A 20,375-nucleotide genomic window follows, 5' to 3' on the forward strand; every position below is an offset into this window, starting at 1 on the left:
CGGGGGCAGGTCCAGGGGTCAGTTCTCCAGTGGGACTGAGAAAGTGCAATTCCAAGGGGGGACCCCATGATGCTGGGGATGAGGGCTGGCCCCGGCACATCTCCTCCAGCCCCTCCTCCACCCTTCCCCAGGAGGTGACCTTGAGTCCTGGCTGCTCTGCTCTGCTAGGGGGTGGGGTGCTGCCAGGGGGCTGCTGGCAACAAAGGAGACAACGGAGTCCTTGGCTGACCTGACTTCTGAACCCCAGACAAGGTCAGTCCTGCGGCCACCTGGGCCTCTTGTCCCCACGAAAAGGATGACCAGTAGGAAGCCAGAAAGACAAGTGTTGAAAAGGCTGAAGACGCTTCCCTGACCTTGTCTGAGTGTATGTCAGTGTTTCTCTTTTCTTCTCCTCCACCTCTTCATTTTTTTTTTTCTTGTGATTCCTATTTTCACGCAGCAGGTCGGGGCCCCTGTGGGTCTGGAGGCTTTGCTGGTCAGGAAGTCTTCCAGGAAAGTCCCTTCCAAGATGCTCTGCTCCTGGTAGGCCCTGGTTAATGTTTGCTGAGAGCTCAAGTGACCTGCAGCTCAGGCCCCAGAGGTCTAGCAGCTCTTGTCTTGCTCTGGCTGGGAGGCACGGGACACCACAGCCTGCCCTCTCCTTGTTTTTTGTCCATTTTCTTCCTGCGCCCCTTCCTCGGGCTGCCTGTGGGTGAGGGGGCCCTCAAGCCTCACCCCGCACCCTCCCCTCAGTGTGCTCACTCTCTCTGGCCCCCTGACCCACACCTCCACCCTCCTATTCCACATCCAGCTCTAGCCTAGATCTTGACCCAAATGACTGTGGCCCTTGCAGTTCCACGAGCACAAAGCCGAGGTTTTCTCCCACCATCACACCACGTTCTCCCCCGCACAGATGAGTGTCTCCCGGTCCACCTCACGCCCAGGGATCAGCCAGAGCCCATAACACTGGCAGTTTTCCTGTGCTCTGTTCTTTGCCACCCTCCAGACTGCTGCCTCCCTCAAGGGTGCCCCTGCCTCCCGTCCTCCTGCACCCCTCACCCTCCAGCCCCCCGCTACCTGCCATGACCCCAGGTGGCCATCAGGGAGCCCTGGAAATAACCCACTGAAGTCACTGTTCGTCTGCTCAGCGGCCTGCAGCACTCTTCACGGCCTTTGGGCTAAACGGAAACCCCCCGGCCTGGCAGACACAGTCCTTCCCGGAACCTGCTGTTCTGACCTGTCCAGGCTCCCCAAGCTCCCAGGCTCTCTCCCACAGCCCCCTGCATCCCTGTCTCCTTGACATTCCTGCTGGCTCTCAGGTGCATTGCCCCTGTCGCATCGCTGAGCCATCGCCCTGCTGTATCCTCCGCCCAGAGCACTGCCTTCCCCATCATCTGTGTGGCAGACTCAGTCACATCTCAGGCACCATTCAAATGCCTGTTCGTCTGGGAGGCCTTCCAGATCCCTCCAGGCCCCTGTGGGTTCCCTCAGTGACTTGTCCTTTGCCTTTCACAACATCTATTACACTGAATTATAATTATTTATGGACATGTTCCTTTCCCCTTCAGAGAGAAAGCTGCCTGGTGGCAGAGGTCTTTTATACTTCTGTTTTCTGACTGTCTGGGCATAGCAGGTGCTCAGTAAATATTGGTTATTGTGAATGTCCATCCATCGCGTGCCTGGATCAGAAAGTGTTTTTTTTGTTTTTTTTTTTTAAGATTTTTATTTATTTATTTGACAGAGAGAGACACAGAGAGAGAGGGAACACAAGCAGGGCAGGTGGGAAAGGGAGAAGCAGGGCCTCCGCTGAACAGGGATCCCGACTTGAGGCTGGATCCCAGGACCCCGGAATCATGACCTGAGCTGAAGGCAGATGCTTAACAACTGAACCACCCAAGTGCTCCAGAATGTGTTTTTTTTTTTTTTTTTTTTTAAGATTTATTTATTTGTCAGAGAGCGAGTGAGAGCGAGCACAGGCAGACACAGTGGAAGGCAGAGTCAGAGGGAGAAGCAGGCTCCCTGCGGAGCAAGGAGCCCGATGTGGGACTCGATCCCAGGACGCTGGGATCATGACCTGAGCCGAAGGCAGCTGCTTAACCAACTGAGCCACCCAGGTGTCCCCCAGAATGTGGTTTTAAAGTTTTGATTTTGCTGCTTTCTGAGAGGAGTTCATGTGCTGAAGAGGCAGGTGGGTGGACCAGTGCCTGTTGAGTTACAAGCTCTAGAATTGGACCCGGGGGTCCTGGGCTGGGCTCCAGCGCAGGTAAGCTGTGTTCTAAGTCACTGACCTCTGCAAGCCTGAGAAATGGCAATGGTAGTATTTGCGCAGTCGAGCAGTTGTGAGCATTAATGGGAAGTCTGTGGGGGGCTAGGATTAAGGACAGCGGGTGCCATCGGCAGGTTTCAAGTGGAAGGAGCTGCCTGAGAAGTGTGTCCTGAGGCCAAGGCTGGAGGCCCGTTGTTTCGGTCCCGGCTTGGGTTTTGGTCCCGCCTCGGTCTCTGCGCACCATGGAACCCTAGGCCAGCCACGTTCCCTCTCTGGCTTCCGTGGCAGGAGCAGGTGGCCTCCACGGGCTCCGAAGGTCTGATCGGCTGCTACCCTTTGGGGCTCCGAGGAGGAGGAGAAGGAGGAGGAGGTAGAGGAGGAGAAGGAGAAGGAGGAGGAGTGTCCTGGAGGGTGAGACATGCGAGGGCAGCCAAGAGTGCTGTATGCCCAGCAGAGGGCCCTGCCCAGCCCGTGGCCGGCGGGGTGGGAGGGAGCCGCCGGAGTCTACTGGAGCAGGCTGGTGATGCCAGACGCCTGACAGGAGGCGGACCAAGAGGCCAGCTGTCTCTCTCTCTCTCTCTCTCTCTCTCTTTCTCCTCGGTCAGCCCCTCACTTGGGTCCAGCGCCCTCACCTGCTCCTCGGGGGGCAGCTGCCTCCTGCGCCTCCGGCCATGCGGCAGCTATGGTCACTGGCCATCTCTCTTGCTGTGGTACTGGCCGCGGGGCTGATCAGCGTCTCCGGGGGTGCCGAGGCCCTGGAGCCGCAGAACCGGTCCAAGAGAGGCACAGAGGATGATGAGGCCAAGGGGGTACAGCAATATGTGCCTGAGGAGTGGGCCGAGTACCCCCGGCCCATGCACCCTGCTGGCCTGCAGCCCACCAAGCCCTTGGTGGCCACCAGCCCCGACCCAGACAAGGATGGGGGCACGGCAGGCAGCGGCCAGGAGCCTCGGGCCAATCTGACAGGGATGCCGGGCCAGAGGCTGCAGATTCAGAACCCCCTGTACCCGGTAACCGAGAGCTCCTACGGGGCGTACGCCATCATGCTCCTGGCCCTGGTGGTGTTCGCCGTGGGCATCGTGGGAAACCTGTCGGTCATGTGCGTTGTGTGGCACAGCTACTACCTGAAGAGCGCCTGGAACTCCATCCTGGCCAGCGTGGCCCTCTGGGATTTTCTGGTCCTCTTTTTCTGCCTCCCTGTGGTCATCTTCAATGAGCTCACCAAGCAGAGGTTGCTGGGCGACGCCTCTTGCCGGGCCGTGCCCTTCATGGAGGTGAGTGTGCGTCCTGCTGGAGCTTGGCCAGGGGCTGGCGGAAGTGGGCTCTGTGGGTGCGCAGGAGCCCAGGGGCCTGGAGCTCTATCTCGTTTCTCCTCCGGTTTGGGCAAGGAGACAGATGCTACGTTGGTTGGTTCCTGGTAGCTCTCAAGTAACCGTGGCCAGCTGAGGGGAGCAGGGAGTTGAGCAGGAGCCCTGGGGTTCAGACCCAGCCTGGGCTCTTGCTTCCGGAGCAGCCGCAAGGAGCATCTCTCCCATTTCTCTTTCCTCTGAGCTGCCCCCTTCCCCGCCTTAACCCCCCTTCATTTGTCCACCCAGGAAATCGCTCTGTCCGCGGTTTCTCTCCTTTCCCTCCCTCTGCCACTGCCGCTGCCCTGCCCTTCTTAACTTCTGAATATCCTGCTTCTGCGAGCGACGAGTGAAGGGAGATCCCAGTTTCCTGCAATCCCCCCAAAATCAAGTCAGCGTCCAATCCCCATGAATGCAAAAGCCAGAAAGAAAGTCTCTTCCCTACTATGATGGTCGTTGCTCTCTGAAAGGGTGCTGGAGTCCGGGGGCAGGGGGTTCAGTATCAGCTCTGTCTCCGACACACTGGGTATCCCTGGGCAGGGCACATCTCCCATCTTGTTTGCTTAGCTCCCGACCACGGGGTAGACCAGATGGCCCCTCTGGCAGGTTCCTTCCACAGTTCCAAAATAAACCATCATCCTCACTTTTGGGGACTTCCACCTTAAAACAGGTGCACGGGTGATGATGGAAGTGTGACCATACAGACAGCTTAACCAAAAACTTACAAAAATAGGGGCGCCTGGGTCGCTCAGTGGCTTAAGCTGCTGCCTTCAGCTCAGGTCATGGTCTCAGGGTCCTGGGATCGAGCCCCACATCGGGCTTTCTGCTCAGCAGGGAGCTTGCTTCCTCCTCTCTCTCTGCCTGCTTCTCTGCCTACCTATGATCTTTGTCAAATAAATAAAAATAATAAAATCTTTTAAAACTTACAAAAATATACCAATCTATGTGCGTTTAGGCAAGACCCAGTGAGGCAGGCCACTGTGTCTGTCCAGGGGCACAAAATAGGCAAACGGCCTTTTACTGAGTGGCCTCCCCGTGAAGGCTACTGCTCTTCCTGAGAGTGGAGGGTACTTTGGGACGTGGGTGACTTGCCGGGGCAGAGAAGGAACCAGGATCAGGTGTCTGGGCCCTATTCCCTACTCTGTCCCCAGTTCCCTGTGCATTTAGCAATGATTTCGTATTTGGACGGCCTGAGGCTCAGCAGTCGGTGCAACCCTTTGTGTCCTTCCCAGCCCAGGGAGACCACCTACCTGGGACCCAAAGGTACTCAAACCTCAGAGAAGATCTGCTCCTGGGGCTATCCTTGGCCTCTTAGTTAGCATGGAGGGTGCCGAGCGTAGGGGCCCTGTGAGAGGTTGGATGCAAGGACTAGGTCAGGACCTGGGGTTTGGCCTTCTGTAGCTGAATGACTCAGGTAGGTGACCTAACCTGTCTATACCTCAGGTTTGCCCTCTGTAAGTTGGGGGTAATAATAATTAAAACTATCTGAATGAATTCTTGAAGGATTAAGTGGATACTAGTTACAAAGTCCTTAGAATTAACATAATTCAGGAAGTGTTGGGTTTGGCCAGGAGAGGAGGAGGGTAGATGCATGGGAACTCTTGTCTGCATGGAAGCCTGGCCCTGCCTGCCTGTGGGTCTCAGCATTCCTAAAACCCAGGCTGTGGCCTCCCTCCTCCTCAAGGATGGAGATATCACGAGCTGATAGACCCTCCGGTTAGGCCAAGTGATGGGGTAGGAGTTAAAAGAACCTGTTCTGGAACTCTTTTATTGGGAGGATCTGAGGATGGTCCCCAGAAGGGAGCAGGAGAAGGCAACTTGGAATTTGGGTTTTTTGGTTTTATCTAAGCCCCAAAGTCTGCTCCTCCTTGGGCCTGGGGTTCCCTGCCATGGGAGGGGCACGGGTTCTCACAAAGATCACTCGGTGGCAATGTTAATGAGCCAGAAGAGGGAAGAATTTAGACAGAAGGGGGGATCTGAGCACAATCCCTGAGTGTGGTCAAGCACCACCCAGCAGCCTGGGAGGGTTCTCCTCTTCCTCTCTTCTCTCTGGCACTTTCTTCCCCTGCTGCTCTGGCCTCTTTCTCTTGGCTCCCAGGGTGATTTTCCTCAGTGCTCAATGAATAGCATTGGGGAGGGTGGGCACAGGCTGTTTTGGAGGGAGGCTGCTTCCCCTTACAGCCAGGCCCGGGGCTTTTCTGGCTAGGATGGGGAGACTGAGTCTGTACGTGAATGTGTGTGCGTGTGCGTGTGCATGTATCTCAGCCATGTGTCGAAAACCTTTCACCTGATGCACATAATGGGTTGTGGGAATGGAAGGGCCTGCAAAGACCCAGAACTTCTATGTCCTTGTCTGGACGTTTCAGTAGAGATGATTTTCCGAGGTCTCAGAGAGCATAAGGGTCTCTGGGACCCAGGCCGTCCATTCCCTCGCCCAAGAGGCAAAGAAGCAGGCTGGAAAGGGTCAGACCAGTCTGCACGTGGGCCTCAACTCTGCCATTGACAGAGTCACTCATCTTGCCTCTGCTAGTTTCTTCCCCTGTGGGATGGTTGGCTGCAAGGATCGGGTGACGGGTGTGAAATGCCTGTTGCCTAACGCGTGAGAAATGCTCACTAAATATCATTCCTATCATTTCTACACTTGCCATTCAGCTCCCCGTCTAGGCTGGAGACCAGGCACGGCCCCCCACCCCCGGGGCCCCCTGGGTTTGACCACGTGCTCTTCTCCTCCACGCCTTTGCCCCCAGGTCACCTCGCTGGGAGTCACCACCTTCAGCCTCTGCGCCCTAGGCATCGACCGCTTCCACGTAGCCACCAGCACCCTGCCCAAGGTGAGGCCCATCGAGCGGTGCCAGTCCATCGTGGCCAAGCTGGCCGTCATCTGGGTGGGCTCCATGATCCTAGCCGTGCCCGAGCTCCTGCTGTGGCAGCTGTCACAGGAGCCCTCCGCCACCGCGGGCACGCTGGACTCGTGCATCATGAAGCCGTCGGCCAGCCTGCCCGAGTCGCTCTACTCGCTAGTGATGACCTACCAGAACGCCCGCATGTGGTGGTACTTCGGCTGCTACTTCTGCCTGCCCATCCTCTTCACCGTCACCTGCCAGCTGGTGACGTGGCGGGTGCGGGGCCCTCCGGGGAGGAAGCCCGAGTGCCGCGCCGGCAAGCACGAGCAGTGCGAGAGCCAGCTCAGCAGTACCTTGGTGGGCCTGACAGTGGTCTACGCCCTCTGCACGCTCCCCGAGAACGTCTGCAACATCGTGGTGGCCTACCTGTCCACGGAGCTGACGCGCCAGACCCTGGACCTCCTGGGCCTCATCAACCAGTTCTCCACCTTCTTCAAGGGAGCCATCACGCCCGTGCTCCTGCTGTGCCTCTGCAGGCCGCTGGGCCGGGCCTTCCTGGGCTGCTGCTGCTGCTGCTGCGGGCAGTGCAACGGCCCGGAGGCCTCAGCCGCTGGCGGCTCGGACAGCAAGCTCAAGACCGAGATGCCTTCCTCCATCTACTTCCACAAGCCCAGGGAGTCGCCCCCGCTCCTGCCCCTGGGCACACCTTGCTGAGGCCAGGCTCCAGCTGGGGGGCGGATGGAAGCAGGGGCACGGAGGGGCAGGGAGGGTGCTCCCCCCACAGCCTGGGTCTGGTGTTTCTGTCCCCAGAGGTCTTGCTTCTCGGCTGTCTTGCCGTCTAGAGGTGGACTTCGTTCCTATTGCTGGGGTTCGGTTTCAGGTATGGCAAAGCCCCCTCCCCCAGCAGGATCACTCTCTGGGGGCTTCCAAACCCTGTTCCAAACCCGCTCGCAGCGGGTGGGTGGTGATGCTTCCAGGTCCTTAGAACTGCCTAGAAACTCTTAGTCCCCTACCAGCTGGGAGCCAGGACTTCACCTGTCTCTGTCATGGAATCTGCTAGACTTTAGTTAGGCCCTCTCTAAGTAGTGTCTCCCTGGCACTCATCCATCCTAGAATACAGGGCCTTTGGGGGCCAGGCCTACCTGGGTCTTCTCTGGACTAGATCTCCCTAGTCTTGGACACCTCCTTTCCCTCCTGTCAACCGCCCCCCCCCCCCGCTTCCAGAGGATTTCTCTCTCCTTCCTCTTCCTCCTTTGACCTATCCTGGGTTGTGCTGTCCCCACCTCCCTTGGTAGGTCCCCCCCTATAGCAGGCCCTGCTTCACAAACAATAAACTAGGTAGAACTATCCCTGTGCCCACTGGAGTTTCTTGTGCCACACCCTGACAGTGCCCAGAGGCACCTGGCCCTTCTCCAGTACAGGTGGGACCCTAGGGGGATTCCTCCTGGCCCCTTTGACCCTGTCTGGCCTGTGGCTGATATCCTCCCTGGCCCTACAGCTTTATGGCTTTTGAGGGGCAGAGTGGAAGGAGGGCTTGGGAAGTGGAGACCAAGTCTTCATCCTGACACAAACCCGAGCATCCTTGGGAAGTCAAAAGGCTGCAAACTTGTCTCTTCTGAAGCCCTGCCCTCTGCTCCTGGCTCTCCACCAAGTCCCCATTTTAGAGAACCCCGCAGCCCTCCTTCCCTGAGCCCAGGGGGTCCAGCCTCTGACTCTGAGAGCTGCTCTCATTCAGCTTCTTAGAACAGACTGTTTCGCCTGTAGACGGCCCAGCTGCTTGTTCCCCGTCTGCCCCAACCCCGCCCCCATCGCACCCCCTTCCTGGCAGCCAGAGCTCCATCCTGTGCCCCCAGAGGCCCTCCAGGTCCTCCTGCCCGTCCGGCCCCGGGTATCCCGCTTCTGCTGGGTTCCCTCTCTGGGGCCCTTCCAAACGCCCCCTTAACCCTGTCTGGGCCCAGAGAAGCAGGCCCAAGGTCAACCAGAAGGGGCACCTCGGCCTAATCACTCCCTGCCTTCTGCCTTCTGAGCCCAGCTTCCTTCAGAACCACCCTTCCCAGTGCAAAGTGCCTCTCTGGGTCGCACCGGCAACTTCTGCCTGCCAGATCTACCTAGAACCTCTGCAGGGGGCCTCGGAAGGGTCCCAGGGACCCGGCATGATGAGGGACAGTGGGTTGCTGAGGGCCCCATTCTTCTCTGTCCACCCCACCCACACCCCTTGGCCTCAGCCCAGCCCGGACCCAAGCCTCCTTCCCCCCCTCTCTTGGGGATCTTAATGGCCTTGTTCTTTCTTCCTGGCACCCACCCCCAGGACGGGTGACGCCAAGAGAGAGGGAGGCCGTTGCTAAGTGATGAGGCTGCCATGCGCACACTCTTTGTGCTGGAGAATGACACCCACCCATTTCTCAGCAGACCTGTTGCCACAGTGACTGAAGCCCTCAGCTTTGTCTGGAGAAACTTGAGATGGGTGGGTGGGGGGCAGGCTGGAGAGGGGGCCAGGCTTACGCCACTGAGGTTACTGGGGCCATCTCCCCCACACCCCCACCTCCCTCTCTGCCCCAGTCCCACCCCCAGTCCTAGACTCTCCAGGAGCTTCCTATGGGGTGGGGGGGACAGGGTGAACTGAGGTGAAGTCTGGCACTGGGATAGGCCTGAGGATGGAAGCCCGAGGGAAGGGGAGGGGGGTGCGCCTCAGCATCCTGTTTGTGGAGGCCTTTTCCACAGAGGGCACCCCCCACACCCCTGCCTCTCCCCTCTGCTGGTTGGCCAGCTCAGAGCTGAAGCGGGGGGATGGTGTCTCCGAGGCCCTGCCACCACCGCGCCTCCCAGGCCTGCCAACGTGAATGGCTTGCAAGATCAGTCAGCAGCCCAGCAGGGCCTTGGGAAAGAGCCACTGTCCCTCCAGCCTGGGCCAGCTGGGGGAACAATGTGGCATTTGTTGCTTAGGGGTCCCAGGCTTGGAATGAGGGGGGGCAGGTTGGCACAGCAGTGGGCGGTGGATTTGAGCTGGGATGCTCAGAGGCAGGGCGGACATTCTCCCACCCCCTTAGGGCAGGCTTTAGGCCAGCTCCCAGCCCCTGATGCAACCCACCTAGCCTCTCCCCTCAGCTGGGAGTGCGGAGCACAGAGCACGTGCACTTAGCAGGGATAGTCGCCTCCCTCTGACCAGACTGGACACGGTTATGAGCCTCTCAGTTTCCTCATCTGTAAAACGGGAACAACCCCTCTCTCCCGGAGGACTACAGTCATTAAATGGGACAAGATATATAAAGCATCTGGCATGACGCCTGGCACCTTTTCTTTCTTCCTTTTGGGAACTGAATTCTCTAGTACTACAGAGTAGGCTTGGCCAGGGTGCTCCCAGAACTCATCCGGGCTTTTGGCACCTTGAAGGGCCCCAAGCACGAGGATTTACATATGTACGCACAGTCCGCTCCCTGTCCAAGTTTCCCAAGTTCTTTAGGTCCTATTAGGCACCAGGCCCAATGGCAGGAAGCCGCTTGCTGGTCACCAGCTCATCCTCTCTAATCTCCAATCTCACCCCTCATCAGGGGATTCAGGACAGGGGAAGGCAGGTCAACCCCGACACCTGCCCCGTCCTGCCCAGCCCCCCAACCCCGTATGAATGACAGGCCCCTTCCAGCCTCCCGGGCCAGGGGCAGCCTCTGCAGCCAGGAACCCACAGGCAGACACGCCCCAGCTTCAACCTCCTTAAGTAGGGGGCACGTTTCCTATTCCCCAGAGCTGGAAGACACCTTCAAATCCTTTTGCTCCCTTTGCCAAATTCTACCTGCCTTCTTTCCTCAGACTCTGGTGGGAGCTACCTCTCCAGGCAAGTCATTTCTGACTAGTAAAGTGCCTCTAGGAGAAAGCCCTGGGCCCCAAGAAAGGGCTGGTGAAGTTCAGAGTAAACAAGTCAGGCTCGCGACCCTGAGCCCTGGGATCCCTGCTCCCAGATCTTGGTGAACCCTGTGGCTCCTTCTTCCTACAGAGGCAGGGCAAGAGGGCATGGTGTGGGGGCGCGCTGTAGGGGCCTGCTCCATTTTCCAGGGGGAAGGGAGGCTGAGGAGGGGCTGAGCAGGGGGAGGCGGGGCTTGCTGCAAAACTGGGTCAAGATGGCCCCGGATTTGGGTAAACAGGGCCCACAAGGCTCTCAGGGAGCAGCTGTGGGCGAAGAGGGGAGGGTGAGCAGCTCTGGAGGTTGGGGTCAAGTGGGGAGAGGATTGGGACTGGGCAGAATGATAAGGGGACAGCCTCTCCCAGAAAACCAGGAGCACTGACAGCAGCAGGGGAGCAGGGAAGGAGGGACGCCACCGGGGTCTGAAGGTGACGCACTGGCCCTGGAAGCCGAGTGACTGACTGGCTTATCGTGGGGGGGGGGGTGGGATGGAGTTCTGGCTTCGGCCCAGCTCTGGCTGCAGGTGGGGTTCTGAATGGACTCTCGGGAACCAGAGGCTCAGGCCCGCCCACACGGGGACATAGCTCCAGACCCCCGCCACGCTGACCCCAGCCCACGGACTCGCCGGGCTCCCCTTGGCAGCTGCAAGCAGAGAGCCGGGACCGTGTGCGAGTCTGACTTGGGAGGGAGGCGGCAGCCGGGCGAGGCCCCGGCGCACGTGCGGGAGGCTGCTTTGTGAAGTGCCATTGTGTGCCCAGTGTGAGCGCGTGCCTCGCTCTCTGTGGTGTTTGTGCCCAGCACGCGGGCCCGCCAGTCATCCCGCGGCATCTGCGGACAAATAACCAGCCCCGGACACCTCCCCAACACAAAACTGGTCATTTTATTCTTGTTGTTAGGAGGCAAAAAAATGTACAATTACAAGAATCATTTTCCAAACAGAGGTTAAATATGAGCTAAAAGTGTAAAAAAGGAAGAGGAACATCACTTTACAAATCATTAAATTAAACAAATAAACAAACAGAAAACAAAACCCAAAGAACCAACCCCCCATGCTGAGTTCTCTCCTTGTGCAACTCTGCAAAACGAGAACAGAAAATGAGGTGGCCCATGGAGTTGCGGGCCCTAGGGAGGGGCAGGAGCTGGAGCCGGGAGCGGGCGGGACGTGCTCCCAGGGTCATGTGGACGCTGGCTTCCTGTTGGCCGGTGATCTCTCCGGCACTCGGGTATGCCCAGTGGCCCTACTGAGACTGGGGGCAGAGAGGGGCGCCTCTGGAGGCTCCTGTCGGCCTGTGACATTCAAGCACGGCAGGGATAAGCCAGACTGGGAAGTGGAAACAAACGGGACATGGGGACGGTCACCAGTGCCCAGGCTGGCACCTGCCCCAGATGCTAGCTCTCGCCTTCCCAATCTCGACCTGCCCGGAGCCAGCCCTGCCTCTCTTGCCTTCTTCCCACACCGCCCCCCTCCCAGAGCCTGATGGGCCCCTGCAGCATCAAATGGTTGATTTTTAGTCTTTGCTTAAATTAAAAAATTAAAATATATATACATATATATACTGTACACACAGGACGATAACAGAAGAGTGTTGAAAAGGGCAGCATAGGGGACGGGACACGGGAGAGAGGAGGGCAGGGGCCGTGGGGCCTGGGCTGTTAAGGGAATGGAAGCAGGGGGGGCAACGGGCAGAGAGAAGGGGGGAGGGCCAGAGGTTAGGGGGCCCAGAATGGGAGCAGTTTATTTTACAATAAAATCAGGAGTTCAAACCTCAGCAGAACAGGACTCTGGGATCCCCAGAGGGCCCCTCCCCACGCTGAGTGAGGAGCGGCGGGCTTATGGGGGACGGTGGGGTGGGCGGGGAGCGCGACTTCGGGTTTGGATGACAGCAGGTCCCTGGTCCGAGGGGGAAGGACTGCAGTCTCAGCTTCTCCGTGACTTTGAGTGTTGAATAAGCCACTGTAAGGTGATGTCTGGGTGGGGGACAACAGAGAAGTTTAGAGGCCTTCCTGAGCTGGGCCAACTGGGGACACAGTGAGCAAATACCCAGCCCAGGGCTTCCGAAACTGTAACTGGGGATCAACTCTAAGGACACCAAAAGCCAAGAGTCGTGGGGTGCCACAGACAGAAGGGGCCTGGGAATCTCCTGGTCCAACCCGTATTGTGGGGGAAGTGAGGCCCAGAGAAGGAAGTGATTTGCCTAAGATCACAAAACCAGTCGAGGGCATAGCAGGGATAATGCTCAGATGTCGAGTTTCCTAGATACTGTCCTACCCCAGAAGGTTCGAGCTTTGGTCTTCAAGGAAAGTTGTGCAGGGAAAGGCTTTGATAGCCACTGTTCTAGAACACCCAGGAGGGCCTCTCTGCCCCTCCCCTCGCCCTGTCTGTTCCCAGAATGCCAGCAACTCCCCCATACCCACGCGCACCAATGTTGTCCTTTTCTTTGCAAGAGATGGAGTAGCAGCAGATCTCTCGGTCCTGGATGGCAGAAAGATTCCTGGGGGGAAACCAGAGCAGAACCTGCTGAGGCTAGGACTGCCCAGGGGGCCTGGGGCTGGGGGCAACAGAGACCTTTTCTTGCCCAAGGAGCTACAACGGTGAGGGCGAGGCTCCTGGAGAGGTGGGCTCTGCTGCCACCGTGTGGCAGGTACTGAGAGCAGCAGCAAGCCGTCTCTCTGGTGCCTGGAAAATTCACGGAGCAAGGAGGAAGGACAGAGAAGAGTAACCAAACTCACATTTTCTCAATCAGCTCCTTCTCATCCAACGCTCCTGGGAGGTCCCGCTTGTTACCCAGGACTAAGACCTACAGAGAAGGGAGAACAGGGACTAGGTCAAGGGCCCCTGTGTCAGCTTGTCCATTTCCCCTCCCCCATGCCTGGCCTTCACCTGCCTCCCTCCCTTCCCCTGGGGCCACTTCCCAGCCGGCTCCCCCACTCCTGTTCCACTAGGGTGCTGACCGGGATGCCCTGCAGCTGGGGTTTGTCCAGTAGGTTATGCAACTCATTCTTGGAGGCCTCGATCTTCTCCTGGTCAGCGGCGTCCACCATGTACCTGGGGGACAGCGGGTGGGGACAAGCATGTTGACATTACAGGCTGAGAGGTAGGAAGGACAGCTGTGCTTGCAGCAGGAAACATCTTTCTGGAGCTTGGTCACCTCTGGATCTATGGGCCACCTGGTTCTCCTCCATCATGGGCCTGCCATCTGAAAGTCCCCTTTGAACAAGGTGTCCCACGGGGGTGCGGGGGAGTGGGGGAAGCTTGGCCCTTTGAGATTAGGTGTAAATCCCTCCCGAAATGACCCCCTTACAGACCCCTTAGGTCTGTATGGGAAGAATAGCCCTGGTTGAGTCAAAAAATCAAAGGCAGCCCCAGATTTTTTTGCAGCAAGATACTTCTAAAAAATGAGGTTAAAACAATGAAAACAAAACAATCTTTTGTTGGGCATATACATGTAGGATAAAATTATTTTTAAAAAGCAAGGGAACAAACCATTTAAATCATACAGAATCTGGAAAAATGGTGACTCTAGGCTGGGGAAGGCAGGGGGACACAGGGACTTGGGGCGGATCCATGCTGTCAGGCTCTCAGGTTGGGCAGTGCGTGCTCGGAGTGGTTTTGCAGATAAGAAACACACAGCCCGGGGAGTAAAGGCAGGCTTCGTATGGACAGAACAGTGAATCCTGAACCAAGGATGGTGACTAACCCTGTCCTGCACCTGTGGTCCCTGCAGGCAGTGAGGCTGGGGGAAAAACCAGGGAGGGGTCCCTACAGGTAGTGAGGTTGGGGGCGGGGTGGGGGGAAGCCAGGGGAGCCCCCAACTCCGGCCCAGCCCTACACTTACACGATGGCACTCACTCCTCGGCAGTAGCGCTCCCACATGCTGCGGAATCGGGGCTGTCCCCCAATGTCCCAGAGCTAAGTGAGAAGAGGGCGACATGGTCTCAGCTGGAGGCAGGCAACCAAACCCAATGGCTCCAATTCCCCCTCCCCCAGATTGCCAGGGATTGGTCTGCTGTCCATCCCTCCTATGCCTACACCCCTAGGAGTGCCTTAGAAGTCTTGCGCTCTTTTCCCACCTCTCCAAGCCCCTGCTCTCCTCCAGCTTCTTCCAGGGTCTCAGATACCCTCCCCAACTCCTTCCTTGTGGGCACCCCACCCCAGCAGGTATGCAGGTGCGCTTCCGTGGCCCCGAGAGCTTGTGCCCAGAGTTTTGGCTTCCTGACACTCACCTTGATGGTCACATTCCCTTTGGTGATTTTGCGCATGTTGAAACCCACGGTGGGGATCATATCCTCATTGAACTGTCCTGACTGGGAAGGAAGAGTCAGAATTGGGAAAGGGGTACAAAGCGACAGAACCCAGCTGTGCCATCCCTGGCAGCCACAGCCACAGGGACGCAAGAATAAAGCAGTGTCGCAGGCACCCCTTTGCAAGGGGCACGGGGGCATCTCCTGAGTGTCCCTTGCTTTCAGGCAGGACGGCCATAAACAACTCCGGTGTCTCTCCTGTGAACAAGAGGCCACATCTTCTCCAGGCCCCCTCAAAGTTTCTCAGCCTAGACTGAGAAAAAATTCTTCCTAAGGTCTAACCAACATCTCTCCATCGGAATGGAAGCCCCTTTACTGAACCGAGGCTCCAGTGGAGCAGAAGAACAATTAGCTGCCAGCAAAAGGACCTCAAACAAGTCACGGCAAACAGTCAGGGGGGATCTCAAGGAAGCAGACATATCTTCAAACAAGCAGTAAGATTTTGAGGGAAGGTAATTAGGCCACCCCAAAAGGTGCCTGTACACCAAGAAACTTGGATTATCCATGCTTCTGGTTTATCTGCACTACACTCTGTTTGTTAGGACGGATAACCCACACCCCACATTCCCTGTTGACTCACGGGTCTCCCACTAGACTGAGAGTTTTCTGGGGAGGGGAACCATGCCCCCGTTAACAATGCTAGCAAATGTTTGCTGAATAATTTGGACTCTAATTCCATATCCTGGAACCCATTTTCAAATTCTAATGATCTTCCTGTCTTCCCCTCTGAATTATCTCCAGGATGTCTAGATTGCTTTAAACTACTACCCCCAGGCCAGGCCAAACTCCTTCCAAGGTCATCTCCATGTTTGTAGGTAGGACACTTTGGCTTACCACTCTCCTTCCCCACATGCAGGAGACGGGACTTTACTTAATCTTGAATCTTCTGAGGGTGATAGCCTCGTCTCTGTCATGCCATTTTCTTCTTTTAGGTAGCAGGAGTAATTTGCCTGTCACAGAAGTCGGGGGCTCTGACCATTAACCAAGGTGTAAGAGACAATAATTTCTTACTCAGAGCCTGTAGGCCTGAGGGAACACTCCTGAGGTCCCATCTGAATGAGAGTGATTGATTCTTTTTCATCTGCAGGAATCACCAAGGCCCTTGGAAGTGAGAAGTGAGCCCCCATGATGGATGCTTGTTACAAGGTGGACCAAGAGTTCCTAACCTGTGGGCCATAGACTGACTTCAGAGAGTCCCCAAACCCCCTGAAATTGCACCTAATCTGCGTATGCAAAATTTCTGTTTGTATGGCCACTCCTCTGTAGAGTGTGTATGGAATACTTCTATGTGTCTTGGTTTTTTTTAGAGAGGGAGAGTGAGTGAGCAGGGGGTAGGGGAGCAGAGGAAGAGAGAGACTCTTAAGCTGGCTCCGTGCCCAGTGTGGAGCCTGATGCAAGGGCTCGATCTCACAACCCTGAGATGAGATCATCACTCGAGCCGAAACCAAGAGTCGGACGTTTAACCGACTGAGCCACCCAGGCATCCCAAGGGTCTCGTATTTTTATCAGCTAATCAAAAGGGCCCGAGAGCCTTAGAAGTTAGGAATCACTGAGAGAAAGGAATGCCCTGATGGAGGAGAGCTTCTCTTCTCGCTAAGGATGGAGACCCTAACCACATGCGGCCCAAGTGCCAAACCCCAGCAGGGTGCAAAGGTGGGGAAGGGGGCACCTGCTGGACCAAAGCCTATTCCTCTCCATCTGGGCTCATGAAGAACCCAAGGGTCTGAAGAAGAAAGCCTAGTTTTTGTTCATCACTCATCGTGGAGGAGCTTGGACAAGGACCTTTAACCTCTGTGGACCTCAAGGTTTCCTTCCCTGAAACGGGGAGAAAGGTTCTCGTTTCCTAGAGACTGGCAAATAGGGCTCACAGAGTGCTTGGAAATGGCCTGGATATAGCATAAGGACCCATTTGGCATCTTTGGGAACTAAAAGCCCTACAGGCTCCCATATAAAGGAAAAGCCTAGCTCGGCTGAATGTGTTCTTGGGTAGGAGGACCCCCAGGGACCCAGGCTCCCCGGCACCCATATTTCCAGGGCAGCTGTGAACCAATGCTAAGATGGAACCAGGTTATGACTTCATTTCCCTGCTAATGCCTTCTGATCTCATGAGCTCTTCATTTAACATTGGAAGTAATCCCAAAGTCAAGTGGTCTAACGTCTGATCTTGGGTGGGCTCCACCTCTCTGAGAGTTCTTCACAATGAGTCAAAAGTCCATCTTCCTGTGACTCCCACCCCTTGTTCCAAAGGCTTGGGTACCCTGAAACTAGTTCTTCCACAGGATAGTCTTTTACATAATTAAATGGCTTGAAATATTTGAAAACGGCTCCCTTGATTCCCTCGGGCAAAACATCTCCTACTTTGTACATCGCGACTTCTTCAGAAGATCTCAAAAGATCAGTTTTAGGTTCTTAGAAGCACTGTGAAGTCTCTATATAATTTTTTTTTTCCAGTTCACATTAGGCGCTGAGTGGTTAGACACATCAACTCAATTTCTATTTACCGTCAGACCTCATAGAGCCAGCAGACAAAGCCAAATGGGGGGAAAGTTGAGACAAACAGATGCCAAACGAACAGGCAAAGGTGATTCAGAGTCACTAGCGGTCACAGGAACAGAGCCCACGGGTCCCAATTCTTCATCTCTTTCTGGAAGACACTCTACCGTAGTCATACACAAGGTGGGCAGAAATGCCAGTGCAGGTGCCCAGGGAGACCCGAGAATACCAATTCCCCTGATGCTAGAACTCCCACTGAAGTCCACAAGGGGTGGTTTTTCTTGGAAGCCTCTTTTAAAGGGAAATTTTGCTTGCACTTTTAGGATGTGCAAGCCCAAGTGGAAAACTGACTATCAAAAAGGGGAACGCATGGCTTAGGAGCGGGGTGCGTTCCTGCTCCTCCCAGCAACTCTGCCCCTGGCAGTGTCATCTGTGACTCCTGCGTTCTGTTCCTGTTTTGGACATGATACACGTCTAGGAGAGGCCCTCCTGACCAGGAAGTGGAACCCCCCAGGGGACCTGTGGGTCTCTGGCCAAGAGCATGGCTTTCATAAATGCTCCACGAGGAGAGTTCCCCTGGGGACTGGAGGTGACACCGAGGCTGAGCCATTAGAGCCACAGCAAGTTGTTCTTCCTCTTGGCCTTACCCTGGAGACACCTCCCAGATGGAAATGCCTAGAAGCCAAGCCACCTAGGCCTGCAGGATCAGAGTCCAGGCATTATGCTCCTGCCCAAGGGGCCCTAGGGGCCCAAGAGGCCAAGTCAATGCCTGATTTAACTAGGCGGCCAGACTCCAGGCCCAGAGCCTGGGCACACCGGAGGTCAGGGGCACCTGCTAGCCAGGAAACATCTCATGCCAAAACACCCGCATGGGCCTGAAGGTCCTGCCCTGTCAGACGAGGAGCCAGGAGCCATGCGGTGGAGGAAGGGGCAGAGGGCATCTGCAAAGCATGTTTGGAAAAGGAAGCGGGTGCCCAAACTTGTGGCAGTGGGGTACTCGCAGCCTTCCCTCTGCCCTCCTGCTTCAGGCAGTGTTCCTTCCGGGATGCCGAGATACGTCAGGGGCTCTCTTCTTCAGGATGGGCAGCAACACAGGCGCAGGGAGGTACCTAGACTGACTGGCCATACTTCTTTGACCCCCTCTCTTACGGTGCGCGGTTTGGGCCAGTACGAGGCCAATCCGCAATTCTCAGAAACCCTAGTATGGGGACGGCGATAACCCCAGCGCCCCCTGCCCCAAGCCTCCCTCAACCCCACACGCCCAGTCCTGCCAGGCTCCTCCATGCAGGCCGCAGCCATTACTGCAGCCTTAGCTCACACACCCGTGGAGCTCGGTCTTCCCTTTTTTTGAGATAGATTTTTTTTAACTCCTTCCCCACCACTCCCTGGCGGCAAAAGACAGAAAATTGCCCACCTCGGACTTGACTACCCAAAGCCCTCAGAACCACTCTCTCCCCTGTCCCCAGAGTGGGCAGCGCCCCTCTAGCTCATCCTCCGGGCCAAGAGACCTCCAGCTGCAACTTCTGAGCCAAGCGGAGACTCCAAACTCCCTTTACGACGCCGTCCTCCCCGGACCCCCAGCTAAGTCGCCGCGGGTTCCTGGAGAGGAGGAGTCTGGGCTGGAGCCAAAGGCCTCAGCTGAGTCCACTACCCCCAGGGGGTACGTCCCCTCCTCCTCGAGAGCGCGGGGCTTCCTCTTCCGGCAGAGAAGGGTTAAAGCCTCTGGGTGGGGCTGGGCTCGCCCAAGCCCCCTCCCCAAGCCGCTCCCGCTGCCGGGTCCCGCGACCCTCCGCACGCGGGGCGGGAAGGCCCGGGCACTTTCGCCCCGTCATGCCCCCCTGCGCGGGGACCGGAGGGGGCCTGTCTCTGCAGGCGCTGGTTCCCTTCTGCCTCGTGACCCCTTGGGGCCGCCAGTCCCAGGGCCCCAGCCCGTGTCCGCGTCCCCGTTCTCCGCCCCCAGCCGTGCCACCGGGTCCGGGCGGGAGAGCGGGTCGCGCGCCACCCGGGTCCCCCACGGGCAGTGCTAGGCCCCAAGCGCCCTGGCCCGCTCCTCCCCCGCCCGGCGCCCGGCGGTGCCCGGCCATGCCAGGCGGCGACCCCGGCTCCCCAGGGCGCGGCGCGGGCGGAGACAGGCCCGACCCTCGGCCCGCGCCCTGCGCCCCGCGCCCCCGTACCGCGATCACGTTGACGAAGGTGGTCTTGCCCGAGTACTGCAGCCCGACCAGTGTGAGCTCCATCTCCTCCTTCCAGAACAGGGCCTTGAACCAGTCCAGCAGCTTGTTGAACAAAGCGATCATGGTCGCTGCCGCCGGCCCCGCCCGGTGCCGGCTGCCCGCCGCCCCTAGCTGCCCTCGCGCTGCGGCCCGGAGCGGCCCCTCCCCGGTGCGGCCCGGGTCCCGCGGCTCGGTGCGGGCGGAGGCTCGAGCGCAGCGGCCGACGACTCGCTGCCCCCGGATCCGCTCGCCGATGGGTGTGGCTTCAGCGCCCTCCTCCTCCTCCTCCTCCTCCGCCGCCGCCGCCGCCGCCGCCGCCGCCGCCGCCCTCCCGCGCCGCCGCTGCCCGGCCGTGTCCGGCTCGCACCCAGACGCGCGCCCCTCCCGAGCCCCGAGCCCGGCGGGCGGGTGGGGTGCGCGGTGGGCCCTCGTGCCTCCGGGGTACGGCCTGAGCCTGCTGGCGTCCGCGGGCACTCGGGGAAAGAGGTCCAGGCTATTTTCCCTCCTCGGGCTGCCGCGCCCTGGGTGGCACCCCCTTCCTCCCTAAAGGGTGGTGGGCCGAGGTGGGTGAGGTCTCTGTTAAGCGGGGTGGAGGAGCAGGGGCCACCCACTTTCCAGGACCCGGAGATGAGATCTCTGCGAAGGACAGGCGAATGGAGGCTTTTTGTTCCCCGAGTCTCTTGAACATCTCGGGGGGGACTGAGCTTTACCCTCTTCAAACCTAACCCGCGGAGAGTAACAGCCGGGTTTGGGCCTGTTAATGCTCCATCTTGTTTTGCTAACCACAGTTTACCAGGACTGCTTGTTTAGGAAGCCTCTGGCCCCAAGTGAAATAAAGAGGTGTTTGAGGCCGACGCTGATTTTCCCTAGAATCACCGTAATTCACAGATAAAATCCTGCTTGGGGGCTGGGAATTCCAGTGAAAAAGTTGGCCTGTTTTGGTGAGAGCCAAAGTTTCCTTCAGGAGGACAGCTGTCAGTGGGAGGTGGAGGGCAGGCGAGCAGGCCCCAGGCTTCTGAGGTTAGAGCCACAGGGCCT

The 20,375-nt window shown here is 57.6% G+C and overlaps 2 protein-coding genes across 4 annotated transcripts; one reads left to right on the plus strand and one right to left on the minus strand.

Moving 5' to 3' along the window:
* The first annotated feature begins 2,649 nt into the window (after positions 1–2,649).
* On the plus strand, positions 2,650–7,781 carry GPR37L1 (G protein-coupled receptor 37 like 1). Its single transcript, XM_082702017.1, has 2 exons — positions 2,650–3,519; positions 6,339–7,781. Exons 1-2 carry the CDS (start codon positions 2,917–2,919, stop codon positions 7,146–7,148), a joined length of 1,413 nt encoding a protein of 470 aa, XP_082558143.1. The 5' UTR covers positions 2,650–2,916; the 3' UTR covers positions 7,149–7,781.
* Positions 7,782–11,190: 3,409 nt separating this feature from the next.
* ARL8A (ARF like GTPase 8A) lies at positions 11,191–19,597 on the minus strand. 3 transcript variants are annotated; one of them, XM_082702022.1, is made up of 7 exons: positions 19,299–19,597; positions 14,554–14,634; positions 14,166–14,239; positions 13,282–13,375; positions 13,060–13,127; positions 12,751–12,844; positions 11,191–12,297 (listed from the first exon to the last, which is right to left on the minus strand). In XM_082702022.1, the coding sequence occupies exons 1-7, from the start codon at positions 19,419–19,421 to the stop codon at positions 12,070–12,072; spliced, it is 762 nt and encodes a 253-aa protein (XP_082558148.1). In that variant the 5' UTR covers positions 19,422–19,597; the 3' UTR covers positions 11,191–12,069. The 3 variants fall into 3 exon arrangements, with proteins under 3 accessions (XP_082558148.1, XP_082558150.1, XP_082558149.1); XM_082702024.1 differs by having other exon boundaries at positions 12,751–12,821; positions 19,299–19,593; XM_082702023.1 differs by lacking the exon at positions 19,299–19,597 and adding an exon at positions 18,633–18,929.
* Between the last annotated feature and the right edge of the window lie 778 nt (positions 19,598–20,375).

Source organism: Mustela nivalis (genome assembly GCF_964662115.1).
Source record: "Mustela nivalis genome assembly, chromosome: 16".
Taxonomy (NCBI): Eukaryota; Metazoa; Chordata; class Mammalia; order Carnivora; family Mustelidae; genus Mustela; species Mustela nivalis.